Source organism: Oreochromis niloticus, linkage group LG2 (assembly GCF_001858045.2).
Source record: "Oreochromis niloticus isolate F11D_XX linkage group LG2, O_niloticus_UMD_NMBU, whole genome shotgun sequence".
Classification (NCBI taxonomy): domain Eukaryota; kingdom Metazoa; phylum Chordata; class Actinopteri; order Cichliformes; family Cichlidae; genus Oreochromis; species Oreochromis niloticus.
In genome coordinates, this window is record NC_031966.2 from 28,170,415 (window position 1) to 28,195,352 (window position 24,938).

The 24,938-nt window shown below is 41.0% G+C and overlaps 5 protein-coding genes across 8 annotated transcripts; all 5 read left to right on the plus strand.

The window, feature by feature from the left end:
• The first annotated feature begins 163 nt into the window (after positions 1–163).
• LOC100695394 (tumor necrosis factor ligand superfamily member 13B) lies at positions 164–2,900 on the plus strand. Of its 2 annotated transcripts, XM_003445878.4 has the most exons (6): positions 165–438; positions 565–652; positions 778–834; positions 919–1,031; positions 1,122–1,251; positions 2,321–2,900. In XM_003445878.4, the coding sequence occupies exons 1-6, from the start codon at positions 253–255 to the stop codon at positions 2,434–2,436; spliced, it is 690 nt and encodes a 229-aa protein (XP_003445926.1). In that variant the 5' UTR covers positions 165–252; the 3' UTR covers positions 2,437–2,900. The 2 variants fall into 2 exon arrangements, with proteins under 2 accessions (XP_005467964.1, XP_003445926.1); XM_005467907.3 differs by having other exon boundaries at positions 164–438; positions 919–1,251.
• Positions 2,901–3,013: 113 nt separating this feature from the next.
• On the plus strand, positions 3,014–5,967 carry LOC100695129 (leucine-rich repeat-containing protein 32). The gene is made up of 2 exons (XM_003445877.5): positions 3,014–3,373; positions 3,520–5,967. The coding sequence occupies exons 1-2, from the start codon at positions 3,194–3,196 to the stop codon at positions 5,398–5,400; spliced, it is 2,061 nt and encodes a 686-aa protein (XP_003445925.2). The 5' UTR covers positions 3,014–3,193; the 3' UTR covers positions 5,401–5,967.
• A 1,985-nt stretch (positions 5,968–7,952) lies between these two features.
• Positions 7,953–13,763, plus strand: LOC100711570 (uncharacterized). The gene is made up of 8 exons (XM_005467908.4): positions 7,953–8,384; positions 8,599–8,731; positions 8,813–9,968; positions 10,169–10,299; positions 10,447–10,595; positions 10,836–10,990; positions 12,587–12,672; positions 12,800–13,763. Exons 1-8 carry the CDS (start codon positions 8,223–8,225, stop codon positions 12,877–12,879), a joined length of 2,052 nt encoding a protein of 683 aa, XP_005467965.1. The 5' UTR covers positions 7,953–8,222; the 3' UTR covers positions 12,880–13,763.
• A 694-nt stretch (positions 13,764–14,457) lies between these two features.
• gjb1b (gap junction protein beta 1b) lies at positions 14,458–18,183 on the plus strand. Of its 2 annotated transcripts, none has more exons than XM_005467910.4 (2): positions 14,458–14,732; positions 15,587–18,183. In XM_005467910.4, the coding sequence occupies exon 2, from the start codon at positions 15,601–15,603 to the stop codon at positions 16,426–16,428; it is 828 nt and encodes a 275-aa protein (XP_005467967.1). In that variant the 5' UTR covers positions 14,458–14,732; positions 15,587–15,600; the 3' UTR covers positions 16,429–18,183. The 2 variants fall into 2 exon arrangements, with proteins under 2 accessions (XP_005467967.1, XP_005467966.1); XM_005467909.2 differs by lacking the exon at positions 14,458–14,732 and adding an exon at positions 14,739–15,343.
• A 363-nt stretch (positions 18,184–18,546) lies between these two features.
• LOC100694863 (gap junction alpha-3 protein) lies at positions 18,547–21,800 on the plus strand. 2 transcript variants are annotated; one of them, XM_005467911.3, is made up of 2 exons: positions 18,547–18,932; positions 19,833–21,800. In XM_005467911.3, exon 2 carries the CDS (start codon positions 19,857–19,859, stop codon positions 20,940–20,942), a length of 1,086 nt encoding a protein of 361 aa, XP_005467968.1. In that variant the 5' UTR covers positions 18,547–18,932; positions 19,833–19,856; the 3' UTR covers positions 20,943–21,800. The 2 variants fall into 2 exon arrangements, with proteins under 2 accessions (XP_005467968.1, XP_005467969.1); XM_005467912.2 differs by lacking the exon at positions 18,547–18,932 and adding an exon at positions 19,164–19,696.
• The last annotated feature ends 3,138 nt before the right edge of the window (positions 21,801–24,938 follow it).

Here is a 24,938-nt window from a genome sequence, read left to right on the forward strand (position 1 = left end):
GTGAGCGAGGCCTTTGTCTTTATTAAAATGTGGCTTTTTACTTCAACTGCGAGTTTCACAATACATCTCAGAGTTTGGCTGTAATTTTCATGCAGTCCAAATGAGTTCCATCTTGAGAGGCAGGGCAAAGATAGTTCCTCATTTAAAAACTAATTTTGAAACTGAACGTTTAGGTTTCCGGAGTGTACTGATGTGTGACTTCGCTCGTTTGAGTAACTTGGGGACTGGGGGGGACAGCCCGTTAGTCTCAAAATGCTCTATAATGCGTTATTATCACTAACAGCGTTCATGTTTTGTCTCAGTCTTTTCCTGGTGCACAGAGCCAGGGTTTTAGAAAATGATTTTCGCAAACTCCAAGGAGACATAATTCTACAATTAAATCAACCATGTTCTGAGGGAGTCGATGGGAAATTGGCCAAGATGCTTAAAACAAGCGAGGTATGTCACTGATTATACAGGATGGAGTCATCTTGGACATTGTACTACTGAGATTTATACCATTAGTGAGTTGTTCAGATAGCGCTGCAATAATAAATTTTATCGCAAGGCTTTGTTTTCTCTTAGGACATTGAGTCAAGAGTCTTCCAGGAAGCTCAGAGTTCTCTGAAGATATCTTCTAGGAGAGTCAAAAGGGACCCAGGCAGTTCTAGAGGTGGGTCAGAGCTGAGAACTGAAAATATCTTGTTAGTTCCAGTCTAATCTGGTAATGACAGCACAAACAGTATATGCTAAGTTAATAAAAATGAAAGTCGAGTGTTTATTTCCTTCTCTTGCCAGCTCCAACAGCATTTCTGCAGTTAAGGGCTGACACTAACAAACGGCCAGACATAAGAGGTAAAACTAAATCCAAGTCATTGGCTGTACTGCTGTGCCTTCTGCCATTATTTTGATGAAGCGTATCTTGCCTTTTTCTCACAGGAAATATAACTGTGATCTCTTGGACTGTTTCTGCACAGCGAGGAAATGCAATTTCACAAAAGGAAAACAGAATTGTTGTCCAAGAAGACGGTTATTACTTGGTGTTTGGACAAGTATTGTGTCACTCTAACTCGAGCAGAACTAAATTGATCATGCATATGATTTGTTCCAACCAGTTAGGTAATGTTCTGCCTAATTTGCAGGTTTTGTTTGAAAGCCCCAGCATAGTTATGGGTCATGTCGTTCGAAGTAGGGCCTCAGCTGAAGCCGAGCTGTTGCGCTGCCTGCAAGCGATGCCCGATAGATATCCTGCCAACACATGCTACACTGCAGGTCAGTGAGAGACTGCTGCTGTGGAGGTTTTTTTGCTTTTGGATATAGGCGCTGTCTGTAATACACAGCGTTGTTCCTTCCTCTACTTATCAAGGTCAAGTAGGCATATTTTTGAAAATGTTACACTGTTCCTTGAAAGTGGATCTCTCGTGCTGATTTCCAGTTCCACATTTTTATTCTTAGACACTATACTAAAGTAGCTTTGCATGATTTACAGTTCAAAATAATCCCTCTTCATCTTATATTGGGGCTTTTGTGCAGCTACACAGTTTATTCCAGGTTTTAAGCCTGTATCGGCCAATAGTTTGAAGCATTTTGAGTGCTGCTATTTTTGCACTTTTGGAACCAGACCATAACTGGAGCTTGCTTAGCTTTCTGCAAAGTGTATCTACTTATTAGTTGTAAATAACAGGCTAATGAATCTCAAGAACTGTATTCATTCAAACAAGTCAGCAAGTCAAATAATTTTTCAGATAATTCAGTTCACAAACGCTCCAAAAGGCCCTGACACCGCAAGTGCAGTCAACTGTAACTTCCTGTGTTGGGACACCTGACAAGCTGGGCACGCCCTGAGTTTTAAATATCACCAGCCTCCATTAAAAAAAGAAAGAAAAGAAAATTCAGCTAGCATGCACTAGTTTATCCATAAATTTCCAAATCTTTCTTTTGTGCCAGGCTATAAACATGCTTGTTAATGCTGTACAGGCCTTTTAACTGGGAGTCTATAGAGTATTCGACCTGGTTTTGGTGCCAGCCTCAAGCATCCATTAGCCAAACTGCAGTTTTTGGTATTTCTGCACTGGCTCCATTTTTCTGCCCTGGGCAGTGCCCCTCATCTGAAACAAACCCATCAAGCCAACTTCCTAGTGGGGGAGCCACCCCTCATAAAAAACATGAGATGGCCATAATATCCAGGATATCCAGTTCCACTGACAACATGCAAGTCCATTAGTAGAAAAAACAATTCAAAGGTAGCAACAATAGTAAAAAGGCTTTTGTGTATGGCAAACATGTACTGTACGTTTAAATACACAGACACTTTCTGACAGCATTTTGTCTTCTGTTGCAGGCACAGTGCAGTTGCTTCAGGATGACGAGCTAGAACTGGTGATCCCAGACAGGCCCACAGCCCTGATATCTACAGATGAAGACTCAACCTTCTTTGGTGTCATACAGCTGAACTGAAACAAGACAGTGGGAGGATGATAAGGATGCAGCTGACTGTTGCTGGAAGTGGGAAACTGACACTGAGCAGCGTGAGGGCTGTGCTGATATAACGCAGAGTGGCAGCAGCAGGAAAACTATTTTTCCTGCCAGGCAAACACATTTTTTTCAAATATATATTAGCTTTAAAATGTAGAATTTGGGTGCATGTCCTGGGCTGACTCCCAAACATTTGTACTCATGTGCCAGCACCTCCTTTCATCAGTCTATTTTAGGCGTGTTCCTTTATACCTTGCTGGGGGCTTCCCTCCTGCTCCACCTACGCGCTGTCTGCTTATTTGTTCCTCTTGTCTATTTTAAAACGCTTTCCGTTTCCAGAGACTTTGTCAGGAACAAACAAATGTATAAATGTATCTCCCAGGAAGGTTCTTGAACACCACCGCCAATAATGTATCATCATCTAATTAAAGTTGTTATAAATGGGATAATATGTGTCGGTGCAAATTATTTCTCAAATTATATTTAAAGTGCTAGCAAATTCTAAATGCATTTATCTCTAAAAGTGGCTTCACTTAGCACTAAAAACACAATATGTTTGTCTACAAACCTTTTTTTTTTTTTTTTTTTAACAAATTATAAGGTCTTTGCTTACATGTGACCTAAAGCTTGATAGAAAGAAGCGATCTAAGTGGTCATGTCTTTATTGTCTAAATATAGTATCCACCTTCCCTATCTGGTGGCCACAGCTGTTTTCTCTCTCCCTTTTTTTTGATGAAGCATGGCTATAAGAGGGTGTTGGTGTGTGTGTGAGTGCATACGAGCTCTGACAACAGCAGTGGTACAGTTTAGCAGCAGCAGCAGAGGGAGAATGGTCAGACATATGTTCTCCAACTTACTACTACTCTGGTCACTCAGCCATGACCTTTGCGTAACAGGACCGACGTATTATGCTTCGAGGGTAGGTTCAACATGATCAATATAAATGCTAAATGTTTTTAAATTTGCACTATTTATTTATTTCTTAAGCCTATAGAATTGCTGGTTTTGATATTTTTTAAAAGTGTCCCGTCTCTGAGGCTCACACTGTGTTCCTTTAATTTCAAGGAGCAGTCCTGGAACAATCGGAATCTCTCTTCTGTCCCTCTAGATTTGGATGTAAGGCTCAGAAGACTGGACCTGTCCAATAACTTCATCAGACAGCTGCACACGCTTGAGCTGCCTTACTTGGAGCAGCTGGACTTGAGCAACAACCAGCTGGATCTCATCTCCGAGGGGCTGTTTGAAAACCTGGTTCGACTTGAGCAGCTGAATTTGTCCAGAAACGAACTAAACAACAACCTTGGCAATAACAGCAAAGCCCTCCAATCCCTCAGCGGGCTGAAGGATTTGGACATATCAATGAACGGCCTGAGTGACTTTGCAGCTGAGCACTACCTTAGAAACAAATCTTCCCTCAATCAGCTCAAGATGACCGGTAATGCTTTAACAAGACTTTCACAGAAATTATTCACAGAGAGTAAAAGCCTCAGGGCGATTGCTATTGACGACAATCTGATATCTGAGATTGAAGAAGGGACGTTCGAATCACTGATCCAATTAGAGGTGTTAAACTTGGCTAAAAACAATCTTGCGCACATTTGTGATTTTAAATTGCGTCAAGTGAAATTTCTAAATCTAAGCAGAAACTCTGTAGAGTTTTTTGTCACACATGAGGACAGCGGGCTGTACAGGCTTGAAGTTCTTGATCTGAGCCACAACAAACTTCTTTACTTTCCAATCGTTCCGAAAATGAACCGTTTGCACTATCTTTATTTACAGAATAACATGATCGGTTCCTTAAATTCAGAGGCTGCAGTGGTGTCAGAGACAAATTCTCTTTATAGTGAGATTGTAGGTGAAAAAATTGCAATAAAAAACCACCTACACTCAAATTGGAGGCCCATGCCACTGATTTATATTGACCTGAGCTACAACCACTTCAGGTCTTTCCCAATCGAGACTTTAAGCCTCTTGCTGTCTTTAGAAACCCTGAATCTCAGCTATAACTGTCTACAAAGCATCATCTGGGATGTGAGAAATTACTCTGACTCAGGACCCCTTCGCCAGCTTTTCTTCCGCTCCTTAAAGCACCTTGACCTGCAAAGCAACAGGCTGGTATATATTTCCCCACCTTTTCTCAGTGCACTCACACAAATAGAAAGACTAAATCTGCAAGACAACTCAGTCCAACCTTGCACTTCCGCTGACCACTTAGGAAGCACTAACTCAACACAGCTAACAAACCTTGATGACCTTTGTGTTGAATTCGCCTACTTAGGGACTCTAAGACACCTCAATCTTAAAGGAAACGACATAAAAATGATTCAGCCTAACACATTTCAGGGGACTTCTTTGGTTTCCCTCAGCCTTGCAAAAAATCCATCAATGGTCATGCAAGAGGGGGCGCTAGAAGGTGTGCAAACAACTCTTCAGTCCTTAATTATCAGTGAGATCAACTTAACCAGCTCTCGTCTGTTGTCTCTACCGTGCATGCCGGCATTAACCCAGCTGAACGTATCGAACAACCTGCTGGATACAATTCCCAGCAGTTTAAGTTGTTCTCCCCTGAGAGAAATTGACATAAGACATAATGTTTTTATGACTTTAAACCCTTCGTTGATTCGTGCTTTATCCACAAACCTTACTGTCATGCATATAAGCGGGAATCCTTTCAACTGCTGTGACAACAGATGGTTGATGGTCTTAAATGAGACGGAGATTACAGTGCCCGATATCAGTGAGGCAGAATGCTTTACGAGAGTTAGAAACCTTACGGTGACAGAATATCTGATGAACCCTTCATTGTACTGTTCATTGCACACAAAGGCACAGGAAGTTCATTTTGGACAAATGATCATAATTGTCTTATTTGCAATTGTTTTGTTAGCAGTTTTCATCATGTTCAGCAGGAAGCTGTGCTGCACACAGAGATCTGTTATGGTGTGAAGTCTCAAATCAGCTTTTACTGGGTTTTTTAGATAATTTTAGACATGCACATGCTATGTAAAGTAAGCAAACCATAAACTTTGGTTATTGCACGTTACAAGCTTGCAGGACGCAAACTTTTCATGACCTCTGCAGCTAAAATCTTAAACTGGAATTTGGCATTACTGATTCCCAAGTGGTTTGGTTACAGTGCACGCCAAATCAAGAATCACAAGAGTTTGTACCCATTCTTCATTGTGAATGTTTGTTTGAAACTAAAAGCTTTAGCCAGTGGATTACATTTTTATGACGTCTATGAAGCCTTGCAGAACATTCCAAGAGTCACGACTGGACTCCTGAATAATTCAACACAATTGCCATATAGACCCTTGTAAGAAAGCTTTTGTTTAAACATATTGATTTGTATGTATTTTTGAATAAGAATGGCTTATTTTGTCTTTATACAAGAAATGTCATTATACCAGCCTGTTCTGTAATATATAATGTGTGGCTCTGACCATGGAGACTGTGGTCAGATGTTGCAACGGTGTATGGTTTACATAATAAACATGTCGCACTGAATAACCACGATATCTTGCAGTTCTTTATTTAAGAATACCATTCCCCGCATTTCAGTATCTACAAAATAAATCAGTGAGGTGGGAAGGTGAACAATTATAGTTGAAATGCCACCAAATCATAAAATCCTGACTGTAAGGTCATGATCAGAGAAGGTCATCCATTAAGATTAAGTGAAACTAAGCAACACAACATTAAACTTTGACTTGCATCCTACAGTACTGATCCACTGGCAATGGCATGAAAAGATATTTGAAATTGTAAGCAAGTACCTCTGGATGTACACCAAAAGAAAAAAAGATATGCCATTGAGCAATCTTTCTTGCTGTCTTCCTATTGGCAAATCCCTCTTCTTGAAACTGATGCAAAGTGCCGTTTTGCAACTAGAACCAGCATATGTGATGTCAGCATTATCACGGGTACAGCAAAACTGCCTATCAATCTAACTCTTGAGCAATATTAACTTTAGGAAAATGTCTGTATTGCCCCACCCACACGTTTCAGCTTCTAGATCAAGTAGCAGCTTGACAAGTTCAAGCAAAGAGCACTTGAAGAAAAGAACACTGTGTGGATAGCATTAGGTGTCAAACCATAGGAATGCAACAAGTAAATTGTATTCATTCTTCTTCTTGGTGTTGATAGTTACTGGCATTTAGACATTAGCAACAGCTTGCATGCAAACTTGCACGACTTTCTGTTTCTACCTCTACACCAGGGGTGCCAAACACATGGCCCCTGGGCCAGAATCAGACCGCCAAAGCCTCCATTCTGTCCAACTAGACAGACTTGGAAAAGAATTGAGAAAAAAGGACATAAATTTGGGACTTTTATCTGTATTTTCTATAAGTTTGACAGCTTTTCCTTCTGATAAGGACCTCCTCCGTAACCATTCATAACACACCAAAGTAACTAAATAATAGATAAACAGTTGAATTCAATATCTACAACTGAAATTTCTATCTTTTTATAGAGGGTCTACAGTTAGAAAGTCATAGTCTATTATATCCAGTACTTAGAATATGGACAGATTTCTTCCATTTAATACAGCAGCATTTTTTTATCGTATAGGAAAACAGAGATGTACTGTTTAAAATGTACTTCTTTTTTGTTATATGAAGATATCTGAGGAATTCAATGCATGGTTAAACTTTTTACGGACTATAGTGGGCTGCAGCCCACTATGTCAAATGAGCTTGACATCTGTCAAATGCTGTCTGATTTACAAAAAAAAAGGAAAAAAAAATCTCAATTCTTTTAATTGTTAATTTCATTGGAAATGAAAAAAAACCCTCAAACATTCACTATGAAAGATGTCTGAAATGTATTTTTTATATCATTTTAAAAACAGATGTAGACCCAAAGTACTTTAGAGACAGGCACATTTAGTTCCAGGTCTAAAAAAAAAAAAAGGTTTCAAAATTCAGGGTGGTATCGATGATCCTGATCCGATACCGATACTTTGTACAAAACCTTAATTTTATATATCTGGTCATTTACATGTACATGTTTGCTTGAACATTTCAACAAAAACATTCAACATTCACACTTTCCCTCATTGACAGTAGTGCTGTTCCACACTACAAATATTGGTATCGATCCAATACCAAGTAAATACAGGGCCAGGATTGGTTATTATTTGTTATTCAGGTAGCTAATTGGGGGAAGAGTAGTGTGCCATGAATTATCCTTTTAATCACCACTATATCACGGATTACTTTCCACAATAATTAGTTAATGCAACAAAACACACCTTTCAGCTTTTCATGTCTTTTGAAGCTGGGTTTTTGGAGACCTGGAATGGAAGTTTTTCTGTCTCTAAAGCACACAAAAAGGTTTGGACTTTCTTCATAGTGCATATTTGAGGTTTATTTTTTCCAAGGAAATAATTAACACAGTTCACCGGGCTACATACTGAACTCGAAGGATACAAGCAAAGTATCGATCCAATCCTGTTAGTATCGATCCGATACCAATACTAGTGTTGGTATCGACACTATCGATATTTGGATCGATCCATTCCGCCCACCTCTACCAGCGGGGGCCTCTTCTCAAGATGGCGGCCTGTCCTTGGTGGAAGAAGGAGTGCGATACATTTTTATGACAACCGGGGTTTAAAGAAGAAACCGAGGTCAAAAAGTAGACTAAAAGGAATTGTTCCACTATGGTAATTTGCGGAACCTCCAAGAAAATCTATGAAAAGAAAAGGACCGTCAAAGTCAAGAATAATAACGCTAATTGGCTAGCTAACTAGCCACCAGTCATACATGCAGGGGGGCACGGACGCCATGGCTCCTCACCAGCTGGCTGTCAGCCTCCAGTCGGCGCCCTCCATGATCTCCCAGAAAGTGCAGTTAACTTACCAGCTGTTCTTGCTGGAAAATGCCCGGAATAAACTTGAACAAGACCTTCGCAACTTCACCATCAAGGTAAAGCTAACTGGCAAGCAAGCGACTAATTAATGCATTTAGTTACATTAGCTGATATTGCTAAGACCAGTGGAAAAACCTACAGGGTGTTCGTCATTACAAAAACATGAAATATCAACTGACTGCCAAAATTGATTTCCTCTGAACTAATAAACACAATGTATGTGGTTTTTTTTAAATAAACCACACAAATTTCCCCGTTTTTTACAACCAGGCCTATAAAGATGTCCAAGGTTACCTGAATTCATCTTGTCCCAGGAGCTTGTTCAGTGATCTCTCAAAAGCTTTAGATGTGAAATGTCAAACAGTCGCAAAGGTTTCAGCTTTATTAAAGGACCTCACAGCTGGTAAGTTATAAATTAATCGTATAGCTACAGATGGATAAGTAACTGTATTAATAAACCTCTGCTGCCTGCTTTCCCCGTCAGACCCGCAGGTTTGTCTCCTTCCTAAAGTTAAAAATGGAGTCAGCGGAAATCGGATGCAGCAGCTTGGCGTCAAAGAGATTCAGATTACAGATGTTTTTAAGTTTGGGCCCATGTTAAAGAACTCACTGATGGCGAGCTCAATAGCAAAAGCAATCCAGGTACTGGGAGCCAAGGTGTCTCTTCAGCAGCTACAACGCTTCCTCACCTCAAAGCCTGCAGCAGACTATCAGGACGACATGATATGCAGGCGTTCTTCGAGCCTCACCAGCACTGTTTTGACTTCCAGTTGTGATTTTAAGGTTGAAGAAAAGCAGGTTGATTTTGAGGAGAAGAGCCAAGCGGATGCTGGGATTTTTCCACCTGTCACTGATGAGAGCCATGACAGAAGGGCAGAGAGGCCTCAAATACTTTTACCTCCCTTAAAAGCTGTTTTCCCCGAGCTCAGTAACCCAAAACCCATGAACACCACACCACTATTACACTGGAGATGTGAAGATGATGTCAAGGTGCAATACCAAAAACAAACATCCTCCCAGCTGCTGCACTTCCTCAGAGCAAAAGTTAAAAACATGGGTTCACTGGAGGTCACGGACATGGAGTGGGCTAAACGTCCATACACTTCAGATTTACAGCAGCCTGTGTCACCTACCATTACAACACAAAAACACCAGTTCAGTCACGTTGTCACCGATCTGGTAGAAGTTCTTGCTCCAAAACCTTTGAATGCAAAGTTTGAAACCCAAGACCCAGTCTTCAGAGTGAAAAAAGCAGAGTCAAGTGGCTCTCTCATCTATAGTTGCGTGATTGCAACACAAACTGAACTCTGGGATATTGGAGACATCTTCGGAGAGGTAGTGGAGAGGGGCTCTGATCCTGGCCCCTTGGGAAGTGAAGACTGCCAAAATATAACTACTCTGCCAGAGATCGTGGGTGTGAATATCCACTGGAAACCCAGAAGTCCCAAGTGCACAGACCCTGAACGTGATAACAGTTCTGATGGTGCGAAAATGGCAACAACCAGCAGTTTAAAGATTCCCGATTTCCAGATTCGAAGATTTGAAGAGACTGAGGTTGTGGTGTCTCACACTGTGAGTCCGAGCAACTTCTACATCCAGCAGGCAGACTCCCATGAGAAGCTACAGGCCTTTGCCACAGAGTAAGTTATTCAGTGCTGAGGCTAAACTTAAGTCTGCTTTTTCTCAGATTTTCCCGCTGATTCACTGATGACATTTTCAGAACTTAAAGAGCCATTTATGCCTTTTATTCATAACCGTTTTCTTTGTAGATTTTTTTTTTTTCTTTTTTAATAACCCACATGTTTCTGGTCATCATCATTATTATTTTCATTTGGCACAGCTGGAAAGCCAGTAATTCATATGCTGAGCAGAACTGCATTCCAGATATTGGAACCGTAGTAATGGGTTGGTTCGCCAAGCGAGAACAATGGTGCAGGAGCCAGGTGATAAAGATATGTGGAGTGAGCAGAGGTGGGTTCTGTCGTTGTATTGAAATGTTTTTGCAGATGTATGCCTCTAGATGGTAGCAGTGTCACTTTGTTTTGCTGGTAGCCACTTGGGAATGTCACACTGGATTTTTAGTCTTGCTTTGTATACTCTCTGTCTTTTGGATGTAAGATGGTGCTGGGACAGAGACATCCATCAAGGTGGAAGTGAAAAGGTTGGACTATGGTGACACTGCCTGTCTGTCACTGTCAAATATAAAGGAGCTGACCCCTGAAATGGCTACTGTACCACTTCAGGCTGTGCAGGTTTCACTGGCTAATGTAAGTGGATTTACAGTCTTCCACCTGCATGGACACTTAAAAATCTTCAGAGAGAGTCATACGGACTGTCCCTGTCAGAATTTGCATACATGGAAATGGTTAAAAAGCTGTGCTGTGAGAGTGTGGGCTTAATTATTTGCATTTGTCCACTATTAGTCACAGCGTTATCTGTTACTTGGTGAGAAAAGGAAATGAATTATCTCAGTTCATGGTATTTTGTGTGTATTTCCTACCCCTTAGGTGATGCCTGTGAATGGGAGAGATTGGTCTGAGGAGGCAGTCGGCTGGTTCAAAGCGACTGTGCACAACAGGACCCTCTATGCTAGGCTGTACCAACAGGAAGGCAAAGTTACAGTCGAGCTGTTCATGGAGAAGGGAAAGCTCGGAGCCATGAGGTAGCGAAACATAAAACACAGTCAATTAATTGTGACATAAAAAATTTTAGTGGACAGAATTTGAACAGTAAAAAAATTATTAGGTCACCATTAAATATTTTATCGGTACAAGCAATGTAATTTCTTAAATGAAGAAGTAGCATGGTGACTGTATAGTAGTGTGAAAAAGTCTTGAGCCACAACTCGTTTCTTTCTTCCTTTCCTTTCGTGTATATTGCTAGGAAAACAGGTTCAGCAGTTTGTTGAAACATATTCAAACATACCTGGAAATGCTGGAAATAAGGCAAAAACAGAGTTTGCACAAGTCTAACAAATTTTAAAATCAGTATTTGGAACGATCACTTATAATTTTGAATGCAGCCTGAACTCTTAGGCAGTTTTCTTGTCACTTCTTTAAATGGTTTCAGTAGTAGTTCTCCAGGCTTCTTGAAGGACATTCAGCACTCTTCTTTTGAAGTTGGCTGGCTTTTTGTTCTGTTAAGATGATCCCACACTGCTTCAGTAATCTGCTCTGAGGCAGCCAGTCCATTACTGACTGCGGTTTTCTATCCAGGTATCCTTTTACTGTATTAGCAGTGACATTGGGATTATTGTCATGCTGATTGGCCATCTTCAGTTGGATGCTTTGCAGATGGCATTGCATGGTGGTGGATCAAAATCTTAACAGTACTCATCAGTCTTGACAAGATCCCCAGTACCTCTGGCTGAAACTCCTTATTCCATTTCCTCTGTTAAGCTGGGTTTATTTATTTATTTATTTATTTTTTTTTTTTAAATAAATATAAGTTGGCTTGGCTTGAATTGGAACCTCAAACCATGACAGCACCTCCATGTTTTACAGATGAATGAAGGCACACACTGCTGTACCTCTCTCCTGACCACCTCTGTGCACATTGATATTGATTTGAACCAGAAGTTTCATCCTCATAAGACCTGTTGCTACAGATTTTGCCTGCTGCTACTTCTTTTGTCCTCCTCTTGTACCGTTTCCCCAGAATCTTTTGAGGAAACACTGCACTCCATGCTGAGATATGCTAAGTTTTAAGTTCATAGCTCTTCAGGAATCACCTTGTTGATGCAAAAATATTATTATGCCTGTGAAACTGTTGTCTTTGGCATTTTTCATAGATTCAGCAAAAGAAATGGGGAAAACATGAACAGGCAACTTGCTGCTAATAATAAGGGATTAAAGATAAAACGTAAAACTGGTCTTTAACACAAAGTAGGTTACGTTTTCTTTTTCTTTTTTTTAATGCTCGACTCATTCGAAGGCCACAGTGTTGGGTGGCTTAACAAATGTTCCTCTTAAAATGAGCAAAAAAGCAGCAAGTGGTCAAAGAAACATTTTGTTGTCCAGGCTTTCAGAAAGTTTTTCAAATTTGGGTGGCTCAAGAGTTTTGCACGGCACTGTTTATCTGTTTGTGCCACAACTAGGCAAAATACAATTATCTACTCTACATTCAAAAAGGACCAATAAATAATGATCAAATATGTGGTCCTCTGGCTAAGTTGCGCAAGTCGTCTGGGAATAGCAACGTTTTTGTCTTTCTGGTAAATATTAGTAACTTTATGAACACACTTAACACATCATTTCAGGAGGGGTGCTTCAATGTCTTTGAGACTGGCCCAAAATGGACACGCCATCCACAGCAAACTTAAGAAGACTAGTCTCATTAAAAGAAGTAAGTTGCAATATATTTTAAAAATGCTTTTTCTCTTAGAGTCCACACTACACTAATATACTTCGTTGCGGTGTTTTATTCCTCTGTGTCTATGTTGATATTCACAATCTTCCGTTTTGTTTTGTAGACAGTGTTCAGCTTAAAGCCCAGAAACAGGACTCTGACTGGGAGAAGTATCTCATATCATGCTACACTCAAAGGAAGTAGTTCAGGTGTGTGTGTGTGCGTGTGTGTGTGTGTGTGTGATTATGTTGGTATCCTTTTATCCTATTTGAATGATTGCACAACCAGTACTAAAGTTAAAATGCAAGCTTACTGTACCATGCAGCTCGAACATATAGTGTATACCAACATTGTTTATAGTGTAAAACCTAAACGAGTAAAATGTTTGAATGAGGAACAAAAATATTCCGTGTAGACTGACCATCTGTGTGCAACATACAGTGGACTGAGTTGTCGCCAACTTGAAAGGCTATACAAAGTTGAAAGGTATTTGGGGAAAAAATTAAATGTAGATTTATAAAGGATTGACTGGACTAGTACACATTAAGTCATGTGTGTGTGTGTGTGTATATATAAGCTATTTTGTGTATTTTTAGTTCATACAGTTAGAGCTGGAAAACTGTTTCAACTAAGCGTACATTTATGTTCTCTCTAAGATGACTAAACGGGAAATTTCTTTCATCTTTTGTATCTCAAGCTTTTCTTTATGTACAGGGAAAGGATACAAAACTAGTTTTGCTTGTTTTATTTTGACTATGTAATTTGAAGATATTGGTTAACCTGTTCCCTTTCCTAGGTTTAAAAACAGAACTGTATTTCAAGTCCTGATTATTTTTAGCCACTAGACGGTGCCAGCTCAGTCTGATTACCCGCTCTCTATTAAGTTGTATTCCTATCTATATTATTACCTTATCTGCATGCTACAACAGGTCTTTTTTTGGTTTTGTTTTTTAAATGTATAATTTTTCTTTGATGATCATCACTGAAAAGCTTTACTGACTTGATTATATTGTTCTTATGCAATGGCAAACTTATCTTTATTTTTGCATATTTGCCTTTGAAATAAAAATGTGTTCTCTACAATTGTACATTTGTGTTTCTTCCTTGTGTAGAGAAAATGTAAATGAGGTGCAGTTCATTCAGATTATTAGCAGGCCACCCAAACCCTCCCACTACACTGTCAGAAGTGACGGTACGGCCTGCGAGTGACGCAGAAAAGCTCACGGCACAGTGAGCCGCTGTGTGTCATCTGACTGTACATGACAAACGACCACGTTGTGTTGCTGTAAATTATGGTTTCTACTGTTACAGGGAAGGGGGTGTGACCACAACTAACCTGTTGACAGTGCTATGTAAATAATAACTTTTAATATGAACCATTTCAGATTGTTTCAGGGTGTGCGCATTTGGTAACATGCTATATTAGACTTAACTGAACTAACCTGCATTAATATATTCTGGATTAATATATTCTTGTGCCAGTATAGTCGGAATTAAAAAGTCTATATAACATCAAAAATTAAGGCTGTATTTTATTTTTAAAGTGCAAATGACAATTTAATCAAGTCATCAATCTTTTAAAGTGCTGTAACATTCAAATTTAGCCACTCCATTAGACTGTGCAATAGTTGCCTAGTTCATATATAATCTGGATGAATTCGTAAACCTGTTAATGTCGCAGCGGCAGTGACTCGGGTCAAGAGCGTCCTTCACTTCCCTGTCCATCCAAGCACAATAAATAATGTGGCAGGCTGAGGCCTTTTGTGTCCACACAGATTCTTTCTTTTGCCCCGGGGTAGGCGGAAATCGAGGCGTTTGATCTGAATTCTGAAAGAGTCTTGTTGCAGCCCCATAAAGGGAGCCATTGTATGTAAATAGTTTATATAAGAGCATATGACCGCTACGGTGCAGGGCAGTGGCTAGTGGCGGAGGAATGATTAGCATTTTCCGAACGCATGGTGTTCTCAGTCCAGCCTTTTGGCTCGCTAAAAAACACAAAATTTGAATTTATTTCTTCCCATTTCGTACACATTTTTGTGTACCACCAGCAGCTGAAGGTAAAAATCCATGTTCTCTCCTTTCTAATTGTTCTATACTAACATTCAGTGAGAGGTTGGAAAAAGAGGTTGGATTTGGTGTGAGTGATGACTGACATGCCCCAGTGACTTGACTTGGCAAATACTTGGCATGCTTACGGTCTCATCATCATTCCCTTTATGGTAGCAATGTTTTACTGAATATTTTAAGATGTGTTTAAGGCAAATCTCAAAGAACATAGCTATTCTCAAACAATAGAGATCTCTCAAGGGAAAAAAAGGAAAGCTTCAATGAGATGCATGTCTTGCTGGTTCCTTGGAGAAATTTCCTGGCAGTCTGTCAGTCTGTCTGCAGCTGGGCTGTAAGCCAGCCTGGGAGTAGAGTATTAATACAGGACGAGCGTATCACGTGGTTCTGCAAATGTTTTGCAATTGGTTTCAACCTGTTGCGTCTTCTGACGGTGCATGGTGGTAGGCCATCGCCCCTGTTTTTATACAGCCGGCAGGCTACTTGGCAATTCTTGTCTGTTGTTCCTGACTGCCAAATCCAGCTTGATGCTCAGGTCATACCTCAAGATGGTCATCTTTGGACCCGGTGCTGCTTACGCCGCTTGCACCGCCGGCTGAGCCTGGTAAACCTCTAACTACTCATGTTACACCGGTTAGATTTTTTCTGAAATGCTAAGTTTTATTTGCAGTTATAGTCTAAAGACCTTATTTAACTGGCAAGCCATTGTGACTTCATGCCAGTGATAAAAAAGGGGGAGTAAATGTTCCTAGTAATTCGCATTTTTGGGGATTTTTAGATGCAAAGCATCCCACACATGTAACTGCCTACACCTGTAAAAACTTATATTAATCCCTTTTTTCCCCAGACCTGGAGTCGAAAATGAACTGGGGGTCCTTTTATGCCGTGATCAGCGGCGTAAACAGGCACTCTACTGGCATCGGACGCGTCTGGCTGTCTGTCATCTTCATCTTCCGCATCCTGGTCCTGGTGGTTGCTGCGGAGAGCGTCTGGGGCGATGAAAAGTCCGGCTTCACCTGCAACACCCAGCAGCCCGGCTGCAATAGCGTCTGCTACGACCAGTTCTTCCCAATTTCGCACATCCGCCTGTGGGCGCTCCAGCTCATCCTGGTCTCCACCCCTGCACTCTTAGTGGCCATGCACGTAGCCCACCGAAGGCACATCGACAAGAAGATCCTGAAGAGGGCAGGCCGCAGTAGTCCCAAAGAGCTGGAAAATATCAAGAACCAGAAGTTTCAGATCACAGGCGCCCTGTGGTGGACATACATGATCAGTATCATCTTTAGAATCATCTTCGAAGTGGCTTTTCTCTACATCTTTTACGTGATCTATCCTGATTTTAAGATGGTGCGTTTGGTGAAATGTGACTCCTTCCCTTGCCCCAATACGGTGGACTGCTTTGTCTCCAGACCGACAGAAAAGACCATATTCACTGTGTTCATGCTGGCAGTGTCTGCGGTGTGTGTGCTGCTCAACCTGGCAGAGGTGGTGTACCTCATAGGCAGGGCCTGCAAACGGTCCTTCCGCAGCCCTGAAGACGAGTCAAAATTACCGTGGATAAGCCAAAGATTGTCCACTTACAAGCAAAATGAAATCAATCAGCTGATAGCAGATCATTCCCTCAAGTCTAAGTTCACTGTGACCAAAAAGAGCCCAGCCGAGAGGGGTGAGAGGTGTTCTGCTTTCTGAGACTCTCTTGAACTAATAAGCAGTAACCTCACCTGACCATGTACTATCTCATGCATTAAAGTCACATATATACTGTCTATTAGGTCAATTTCAGCTCTTTGACTATTTATTTACACATAATTTAGTCAGTAGATCTTAGATTCTTGTTTTTATCTGTTCATTTTTACTCACAAATGTTGGCTGCTGTTCTCGCCTAAACTATTTAGTCTGTAGTGAAAGTTTAAAGACCAAACTGGTGCTTAAGAACATTTTAGCTCATTTACTGCAAATCCAAGGTGGCTATTGTTACAGTACAACCTTTGTTTTTCTTTTTTCTGGTTTCCACAATGCTTCTGAAGGCTTCCTTTATATTATTTTTTAGTATAAATAGCAGTTTGTCAAGGTATTGACAAGCTTGGGCTGACCATGAGTATGATGCCTTGTTTTTGTAACAGCTGTATTGTTGTTGCTGCTCAGTATTCTTAGAAGAATCAAAATAGGTGTACTGATTGTTGTAGAATATGAGCAATTTAAAACATACCAGTTATAAATGGTGCAAAAAGTCTGCAATATACAGATTGCTGTTTGGAAAAGGGTTGTAATCTGTACATAAATCCACACCATAGCAGATCTTTTGATACTGAAATTTAAGGAAATTGTGCACGCCACAATTCCAAACTAAACAAACGAAAACACGCAACAGTAAAAGTCAGCCGCAATGCTCTGAAACATCGGTTTGGTCCTTTAAAAATCAGGGGTTATTGAAGCAGTTGAAATGCTGGATGAGAAATTCAAAAAATGAAACCATTCAAAGCTAGTGCATGTATAGAAAAGCACATATAAATGGGTAAAATGACTTTAACAGCTGTTAACAGTATAGTGGTTAGATTTTATTGGATGGTCACTGATTTATTCTAAACTTTGTGTAGCCGCTTGTTGCTACAGTTGGTGCTAGAAAATAAATTTTCAATAAAAACAAACAAACAATGAAATACTGTCCAAACATGACTGCCATGTCATCACCGGTGCCTGTAAGCCACAGTGTTGAAACCAGCTACCTAATATCATGCTATCAAAAGAGCTCAAATGCATCGAAGCATGGAACTTTGCATGGACTGTGTGAAGTTGTGTATCTGGGGAGTTTGGAGGCCAGTTTACTACCTTGATCTGTTGTGTTCAGATGGTAGCACTCTCACATATGCAAAGAAGTTTCTATGGAGAACACTGTTTTGTAAGGATGTTCAACCATCAGTGGTTTTAATATTGTGGCTTCTACATGTGTGTTCACTTTGACTTGTCGGTAAACCTTCATCCATTTTCAGCTTCTAATGCCCTAAAGTTAAAGATGTCTGTGTTATTCCTTTCCGCTTGTCTGCAGAGGTACCTCAGCTTAGAATTTGTCCAGTCTCATTACTGCAGATATATCCTTGAGTTAGAATACCTTTCCTTACTTTTCATCTTCGTAAAATTTTCTTCCAGTTGGTTTAAATAAATGTTTGCAATTGACGTACTGTTTAACAGACCCTAGTATTAACCATCATGATATATTAGTGAACATCTCACTTGTCCTGTAAATGTAAATAAAATGTAAAATAGCTGTTTATACAAATCTTTTGCCATGTGTGCGTGTAACATACAAAAAACCCTTTCTAAATGCACGTGTAGCAGTTTACATCCAGGTAATCAATCCAGATAAACTATACAATGGGTTGAAACCGTGTACATTGTGGATTATGAAGAAATAAACTGGCAGATAATATGAGATTATTTAGCAAACATGCAGTGTCTTGTTTCTTTGAGTACCTGATGAAATAATGAAATATGTCTGAAGTGAGTTGTTGTGTTTAGTAGCTAGGATTTTAACTCATTGAAACTCAGCTTTTTTTAAATAAATAAATGAATTTACCCCTTCCTGTCACTGTGATTTGGAACTTCAGGATGCCAGTAGTTGTTCATCTCAAAATCATTCCTGCACCACCACCATCCCATCTCCACCCCCATGATAGGAAAAGAGACCCTTGTGATATATTTAGATCTCGGGAACACTTGTGGCCAGACAGACTTAACAGACAAGATCATTGGCCAGCTGCCCTGTCACTCGCCGTAGCATGCAAGCAGGGGTTTGTTTAATAGTTTACACTGGACAGTGCACACCGTGCCAAATTTAACCAAAGGGGGAGGGAGGGTCAAGGGAGGGCAGGTTGGTTGGTTGGTTCTTTGGTTGAGTGTGTGTGGATATGTGTGCTGTGGCTGGCTAAAGACCCCTGGGCTTGGATTCTGATTTCTGCGCGAGTTGTATTTGAAGACGGAAGACTGAGTCACTGAGCTCGTCGGCGTGGAACTGAGTTTGTGGCTCGCTAGAGTCTGCTTTTCCTGTCCATTCAAGGGCATTGTTGGGGGTCCTAAGATCACCGTTGCATTGAAGGCCAGTCAGCAAAGCAGTGAGGCCTCATGGACCCTGCCAGACGTGGGAAGCTTTGCCACGGAGGATGTATGAGCTGACACTGTGACTTTCTCCAGTAAATGTGAGTTTTCTGTGATTTTTTTTGTGAACTTTATGCTTTACGGACTGAAATATTTGTTTCTTCAGGAGTTTAAATTATAGTCCTAAACCTAAGTTAACTGGTTTAACTGGCACCTTAAATGGTGCATGCTGTGGCCAAAAGCTGTAAGTGCAGGTTTACAGCTGCCTTATGTGAGCACACAAGTTGAAGTTGTTTCACTTCTTTTTCCCCGAATAATGGCATTATTTTCCATTTTAATGTGGGATCACACACTGTGGGGTGGGGGTCCCATATTTAAATTACTGTCCAATCTGCGAATGTTGGTGCTGGCTCCCTCAGCGTCAACCCACCTGCCACATTTCAACACTTGAATTCATCCTCCAGAGCAGCATACCTTCTACTTCCACTCTTACTACTGTATAGTCCATTCATCAGAAGCAGAATCTATTTAAAACCTAATGTGTCACAGGAGCTGACAGCTCCAACATTACTCAACTGTTTCTAATTCGCACTCCCACCACATCTGCCCGGTGTTTGATTTCACTTCGTGTGGCTCGTGTTGCCATGGCGTGGGTCATGAAGGCCAGGAGCCGCAGAATCATGTCTGAAACCTGCCTTCCTCCTGTCCACACTTGCCAAATATATACCGTCCCAAAGTAAATATAATCCTGTTTGCATCCACGCGGATAAGACCACTACCTGCTCAGTAGCGGTTGCCCATTTGGACACTCAGTTAGCAGCTTGGCTCCTGAAAGACTTGGTTGTTCTGGTCTCTGCTGGACTTGGTAGGAGAATTTTTAGTCATCAGGAAGGATGAGGCGTAAACTCAAGATTAGTTTTACTGTAGTCATTTCATCTTTGCTGCTGTGTACAACAGTCTATAGATGAAATGACTGATTTCTGTTTTCAAATCCTCTGTAGTCCTAGATCTGACCTCTCACAGCCATGGGGGATTGGAACCTGCTGGGAAAGCTCCTGGAAAAAGCCCAGGAGCACTCCACCGTCGTGGGGAAGGTGTGGCTCACTGTCCTGTTCATCTTCCGTATCCTGATCCTGAGTGCTGCGACAGAGAAGGTGTGGGGCGACGAGCAGTCGGGCTTCACCTGCGACACCAAGCAGCCCGGTTGCGAGAACGTATGCTACGATATCACTTTCCCCATATCTCACGTCCGGTTCTGGGTGCTGCAGATAATCTTTGTATCCACACCGACTCTTATATACCTGGGGCACATTCTTCATCTTGTCCGGATGGAGGAAAAGCAGAAGGAGAAAGAAAAGGAGAGAGAAAAGGAGCACAGTCATCAATCAGACAAACAGACTCTCATTGTGGATGTGAAGCACAAGAAGGCTCTGATAAGAGACAATAAGGGACGAGTGCGCCTGCAGGGGGAGCTCTTGCGCACATATGTCTTCAATGTGATCTTCAAGATGCTGTTTGAGGTGGGCTTCATCGTGGCCCAGTACTTTTTGTACGGCTTTGAGCTCAAACCCATGTACACATGTGACAGACCCCCCTGCCCCAATGTGGTTAACTGCTACATATCGCGCCCCACAGAGAAAACCATCTTCATCATCTTCATGCTTGGAGTGGCCTCTGTGTCTCTGTTCCTCAACCTCATAGAGATGTACCATCTGGGTTTTACCAAGTGCCGCCAGGGCATCACCTTCAGGAGGCGCAACCAGTCCCATGAGAGTATCTCCAAGGAGCCCGGCGAGACTGCAGTGCCGTTTGCCCCAAGTTACGATGACTACTTCCACGAGCACCGCCAAGTCCAGCCCGCTTACCCGCCGGTGCCCTGCTACACCGCGGCCACAGACTCGTCCTTCCACCCCTACCACAGCAAGGCAGCCTACAAACAGAACAAGGACAACTTGGCGGTGGAGAGGAGCAGCAGCAGCAAGCCAGAGGAATGTGACCTGAAAGGAAAGAAGGGAGCAGGATCTGCCCCTGGGTCACCTACGCAGGCCAGGCCTGGCCACAGTGCCAAACACAGCAACAACAAGACTAGAATAGACGATCTGAAGATATGAGGAGGTTTATGTTTCTCTGAGGGGTCTTAAAATGTGCGAGGGGATCATATGTTGCTTGGAAGTGTTCATACATGCCAAACTGACTCCCCTCTTCAAGATGGCACTGCTTTGACTCATTCCAGCTTAGAGGGGAGTAGTATTTACAGGGCACAGAGAGAAGCCTGAAATGGAACCACAAAAAAACAGCAACAACATTTCTGATAAACTTTCACAATAAAGGAAATTCTGCTTCTTTATATGTGGAGAAAAAAAGCTGGATCTCACTTCAGACTGTAGCATTAAATGTTAGATACTAGTCTGTCGCTGCGGCAACAGACTAGTTTTTGTATCTGTGTTTTCTAAGTTGTGTTGACTGGTATGAATCTTTCCACCATTCAGAGAGAGTCTGCTCAGGTTTACAGTGAGCTCGTCTTTATTTTTCTCAACGTGTGAAAAATCTAGAATTCAGGGCTAGAACTTGCTCAGCACTGACCTGGCCTCATTCGTGGAAATCAGATAGGGAGAAAAGTTAAATTTAACTCCCTTTAAATGTTTTGAGGTCATCATCTAGCATAGTTCACTTGCTTAGACTTGAAGTAAGGAGTTGTGCAATACCTGACAATTTATTGGAGGCTTGAACTGCTGTTACTAATTCCAGAGTGCGCCTCAAAAACAGATATTGCACGGGTCTCAGGAGTTCCCACATTTGTACTGTCTCTTTACTTTTTTTTTAATTGGGGCAGCCAGAAAGTAGGTAATGAAAAGCATGTCGATTGGTTTATTCTTGTTCATGTCTGGATTTGTGGCGTTTGTTTGCTTTGAAGCACTTCATGACAACCTTGTTTGCAAACCTGCTTGAAATAAATTGTCTTAAATTTGCACTTCCTTTTGTGATTTATCACACTGCAACTATTGATATGTCATAACCCTGGTGATAATACATGAAAACCAGCTGTAATATTGGCACACGCAGAAGCTGAAATGCAGCGCAGCTCTGAAGGCTTCTCTGAAAACGATCACACTCTTAACGAACACGGGGTCTCTGAAATTAGGATATGCCACGTGTTGTTTGACTCATCATTTCAACGTGTTTAAAACGGACATGTTGAAGCGAGAATAAACACGTGGAAAGTCTTTGCTGTCTGCGTGTCCTTCGCATGCACATCTTATACTCGTCTGTGCCAAGAAGGCACACATCGCTGGCATGGAAACCTTGAAACTCATAGCATGTACATCATGAGGAAGCACCCTTGTGACTCAGTGCTTGATGCCTCAAGGAGTTCATCCATCCATTTTCTTCAGCTTATCCATCCGGGTGTCATTGTAGTGTTTTCTAGATTCATCTAAATATCAGTAGTACTGATACCAATACTTATATCGGTATGAGATCCATACGAGCATGATAGGATCTTTACTGTGTTATAAAAAATGTCTGAACCCTTTTTGTCTTGACTGTCACGTCTGTTTTATTTATAGCCTACAGCGCATTTAAAGAAAAGTCAACCCAAAGTGCACATTTACATTTTAGGTGTCCATAAAAAATTTTAAAAATCTTTTCAAAATAAAAGAAAAGTTGAAAGGTGTGATTTGTTGTGTCAGATAACTTTTGTGGAAATAAAAAAATCACAGTGATCATTAAAATGTGTTCAGAATTTGCAAATTAATGATGATGTCATGACATATTATTTTCCTCTACATAACCTGCAGTTATATTATATATTATATGTCCATCCATCCATCCATTCGCTTATCCTTTTCAGGGTCGCAGGGGGCGCTGGAGCCTATCCCAGCTGTCATAGGGCGAGAGGCGGGGTACACCCTGGACAGGTCGCCAGTCTGTCGCAGGGCCAACACACAGGGACAGACAACCATTCACACCTAGTGGCAATTTGGATTATCCAATTAACCTATCCCCACAAGCTGCATGTCTTTGGACAGTGGGAGGAAGCCGGAGTACCCGGAGGGAACCCACGCAAACACGGGGAGAACATGCAAACTCCACACAGAAAGACCCCTGATGATCCAACTGATGTTGGAATTGAACTCAGGACCTTCTTGCTGTGCGGCAACAGTGCTAACCACCGTGCCACCGTGCTGCCATATTATATGTATATTATATATATATCAGAGGGCTACAGTTTCTCAGTTTCTATCTGCAATGAGCAAAGACTGGACATACTAGACTATACTTGTGTCTGTTGTGGTGCCAAGCACAATATGCTTCACATCCCTCGTGTGTTATTTGTGAAAACACATAATAGCACAACAGACTAAAGAGTCAGCTTCATCAATCAATAAGTCAGTCTTTAAAAAATATTCCACCCATCTGTGGAAATGAAGATAAAAAATGGAGGTGATATTGAAATAAAAATGTGACCATATTTGAGAGAGAAGCAATAAAAAAAAAGAAGAAGAAAAAAATGACAGATGGAGAGAAACGAGTGCACTTTGAAATGAAATCCTTCTGCGGGGCTTCACTTTCACCATCAGATTGTTGGACTGTGAGATGTCCAGTGTAGCACATTTTTGGACATATTCAGCACATTCTGATAAATTATCTACAGCCATGAAAGTTCAGTCTGTTACATAAAGCATAAATAACCTAAGAGTGGCGCTTTAATCTGTTTCCTGCTTCACAAAAATAAAAGCATCCATGAAACACATTTCTTGGACAAAACTGCGTTATTTCTAATATCCCGGGAGGTTTTGATAAATGTAGCATGACCACCAAGGACAACAAAAAATATGGTTATTTTAATTGGGGTGATGGCCCAAAATATTATGCTACTGATTAAAAAGGAATCAAAGCACTTATGTCTGTCATTATATGTGTGTTATTAATACTTTCTTTGTTTCACATGATCTCTGTTTAATATAACAAAAGAAATTAATGACTAAAAGTATACAGAGGTGTGCTGTGATTGTAAATTGAAAAGAACTGCTATACATGACAGCTGGGATAGGCTCCAGCTCAACTGCTGGCTGGCTGGCTGGCTGGATGGATGGCTGGCTGGCTGGATGGATGGATGACTTATTTCACTTAAAGGTTTGTCCATTTTCAAATCCCCCAAACACCACAGCAGGATTCACATCTTGTTTTTGACTCAGTTCCAGATTCCAGAGACATCCACTGATAGATTTCCTTGTGCACTTAGCATTATTATCCTTTCTAAAGGTCCACTTCCTGTTAAGTTGTGGCTCATGGACAAATGGCTTTGCATTATATTCAAGCACTCTTTAATGTGATGCAGAATGTACACAGGTGAATCAGTAAGTGCTAGATGTCCTGTCCCTGAGTCAGCAAAGTCACCCTGAATCACATTTTTACCGCCATTTTTCACAGCTGGTTTGCAGTTCCGCTACTGAAAAGACAACTTTGGCCTTTGTCAAGCATACTGTTACAGTTAGAGAACATAATAGTTATTATACCTCTATGTTAGCTGTAAAAGTGGCTCTTTTTTTGTTTTCCTGAAAGACTTCATATTCTGGTCATCTATTTCTGATTGTAGCTACATGCACTATGACACTACAGCTTGCAAGAGTTACCTACATGAATTTTATGGCTTCATGGAGTCTTTTTGGAGTGTATTTTTAGTGGAAAAATCATAGTTGTTTGGAAACCTAAGCTTGAAAATTATTTTCCTTACTATGCAATATTTTATTTGAAGATTTTAGGATCTTTCTGGTTTCTTTCCAACCTTAAAGGCATCTAAAATAATAATGATAATGATAAATAATAGAAACTCGTTCTGAAGGACTTTAGGCAGGTCTGTGGATTTTACCCTGATGACACAACACGTGTCACATCAGAGAGGACACCAGAGCCTAAACAGGATAGGTTTTTCACTCCTTGACGAGCATCTGGTCATTAGCACCTAATCTAAAAGCCCCTGATGATGAAACTTTAGTCAGTGATTTGAAGGTAGGATAGATGTAGAAATCTATGTGACATATCGGTTGTTTCTGGTAAATCTAATATGTCCGCCTTTAGCTCTATGCACTGAGAATTAAATTGTC

What these genes read in the sequence shown, in the direction of transcription:
- LOC100695394 (XM_005467907.3), top strand. Translation starts at nt 253, where the DNA reads ATGCTCTATAATGCGTTATTATCACTAACAGCGTTCATGTTTTGTCTC. An exon ending in AGATGCTTAAAACAAGCGAG is followed by an intron (nt 439 to 564) that starts GTATGTCACTGA and finishes GTTTTCTCTTAG; the next exon opens with GACATTGAGTCAAGAGTCTT. An exon ending in CAACACATGCTACACTGCAG is followed by an intron (nt 1,252 to 2,320) that starts GTCAGTGAGAGA and finishes CTTCTGTTGCAG; the next exon opens with GCACAGTGCAGTTGCTTCAG.
- LOC100711570 (XM_005467908.4), top strand. Translation starts at nt 8,223, where the DNA reads ATGCAGGGGGGCACGGACGCCATGGCTCCTCACCAGCTGGCTGTCAGC. An exon ending in TTCGCAACTTCACCATCAAG is followed by an intron (nt 8,385 to 8,598) that starts GTAAAGCTAACT and finishes TTTTACAACCAG; the next exon opens with GCCTATAAAGATGTCCAAGG. An exon ending in GATATGTGGAGTGAGCAGAG is followed by an intron (nt 10,300 to 10,446) that starts GTGGGTTCTGTC and finishes TTTGGATGTAAG; the next exon opens with ATGGTGCTGGGACAGAGACA.
- LOC100694863 (XM_005467911.3), top strand. Translation starts at nt 19,857, where the DNA reads ATGGGGGATTGGAACCTGCTGGGAAAGCTCCTGGAAAAAGCCCAGGAG.
- LOC100695129 (XM_003445877.5), top strand. Translation starts at nt 3,194, where the DNA reads ATGGCTATAAGAGGGTGTTGGTGTGTGTGTGAGTGCATACGAGCTCTG. An exon ending in CGACGTATTATGCTTCGAGG is followed by an intron (nt 3,374 to 3,519) that starts GTAGGTTCAACA and finishes TTTAATTTCAAG; the next exon opens with GAGCAGTCCTGGAACAATCG.
- gjb1b (XM_005467910.4), top strand. Translation starts at nt 15,601, where the DNA reads ATGAACTGGGGGTCCTTTTATGCCGTGATCAGCGGCGTAAACAGGCAC.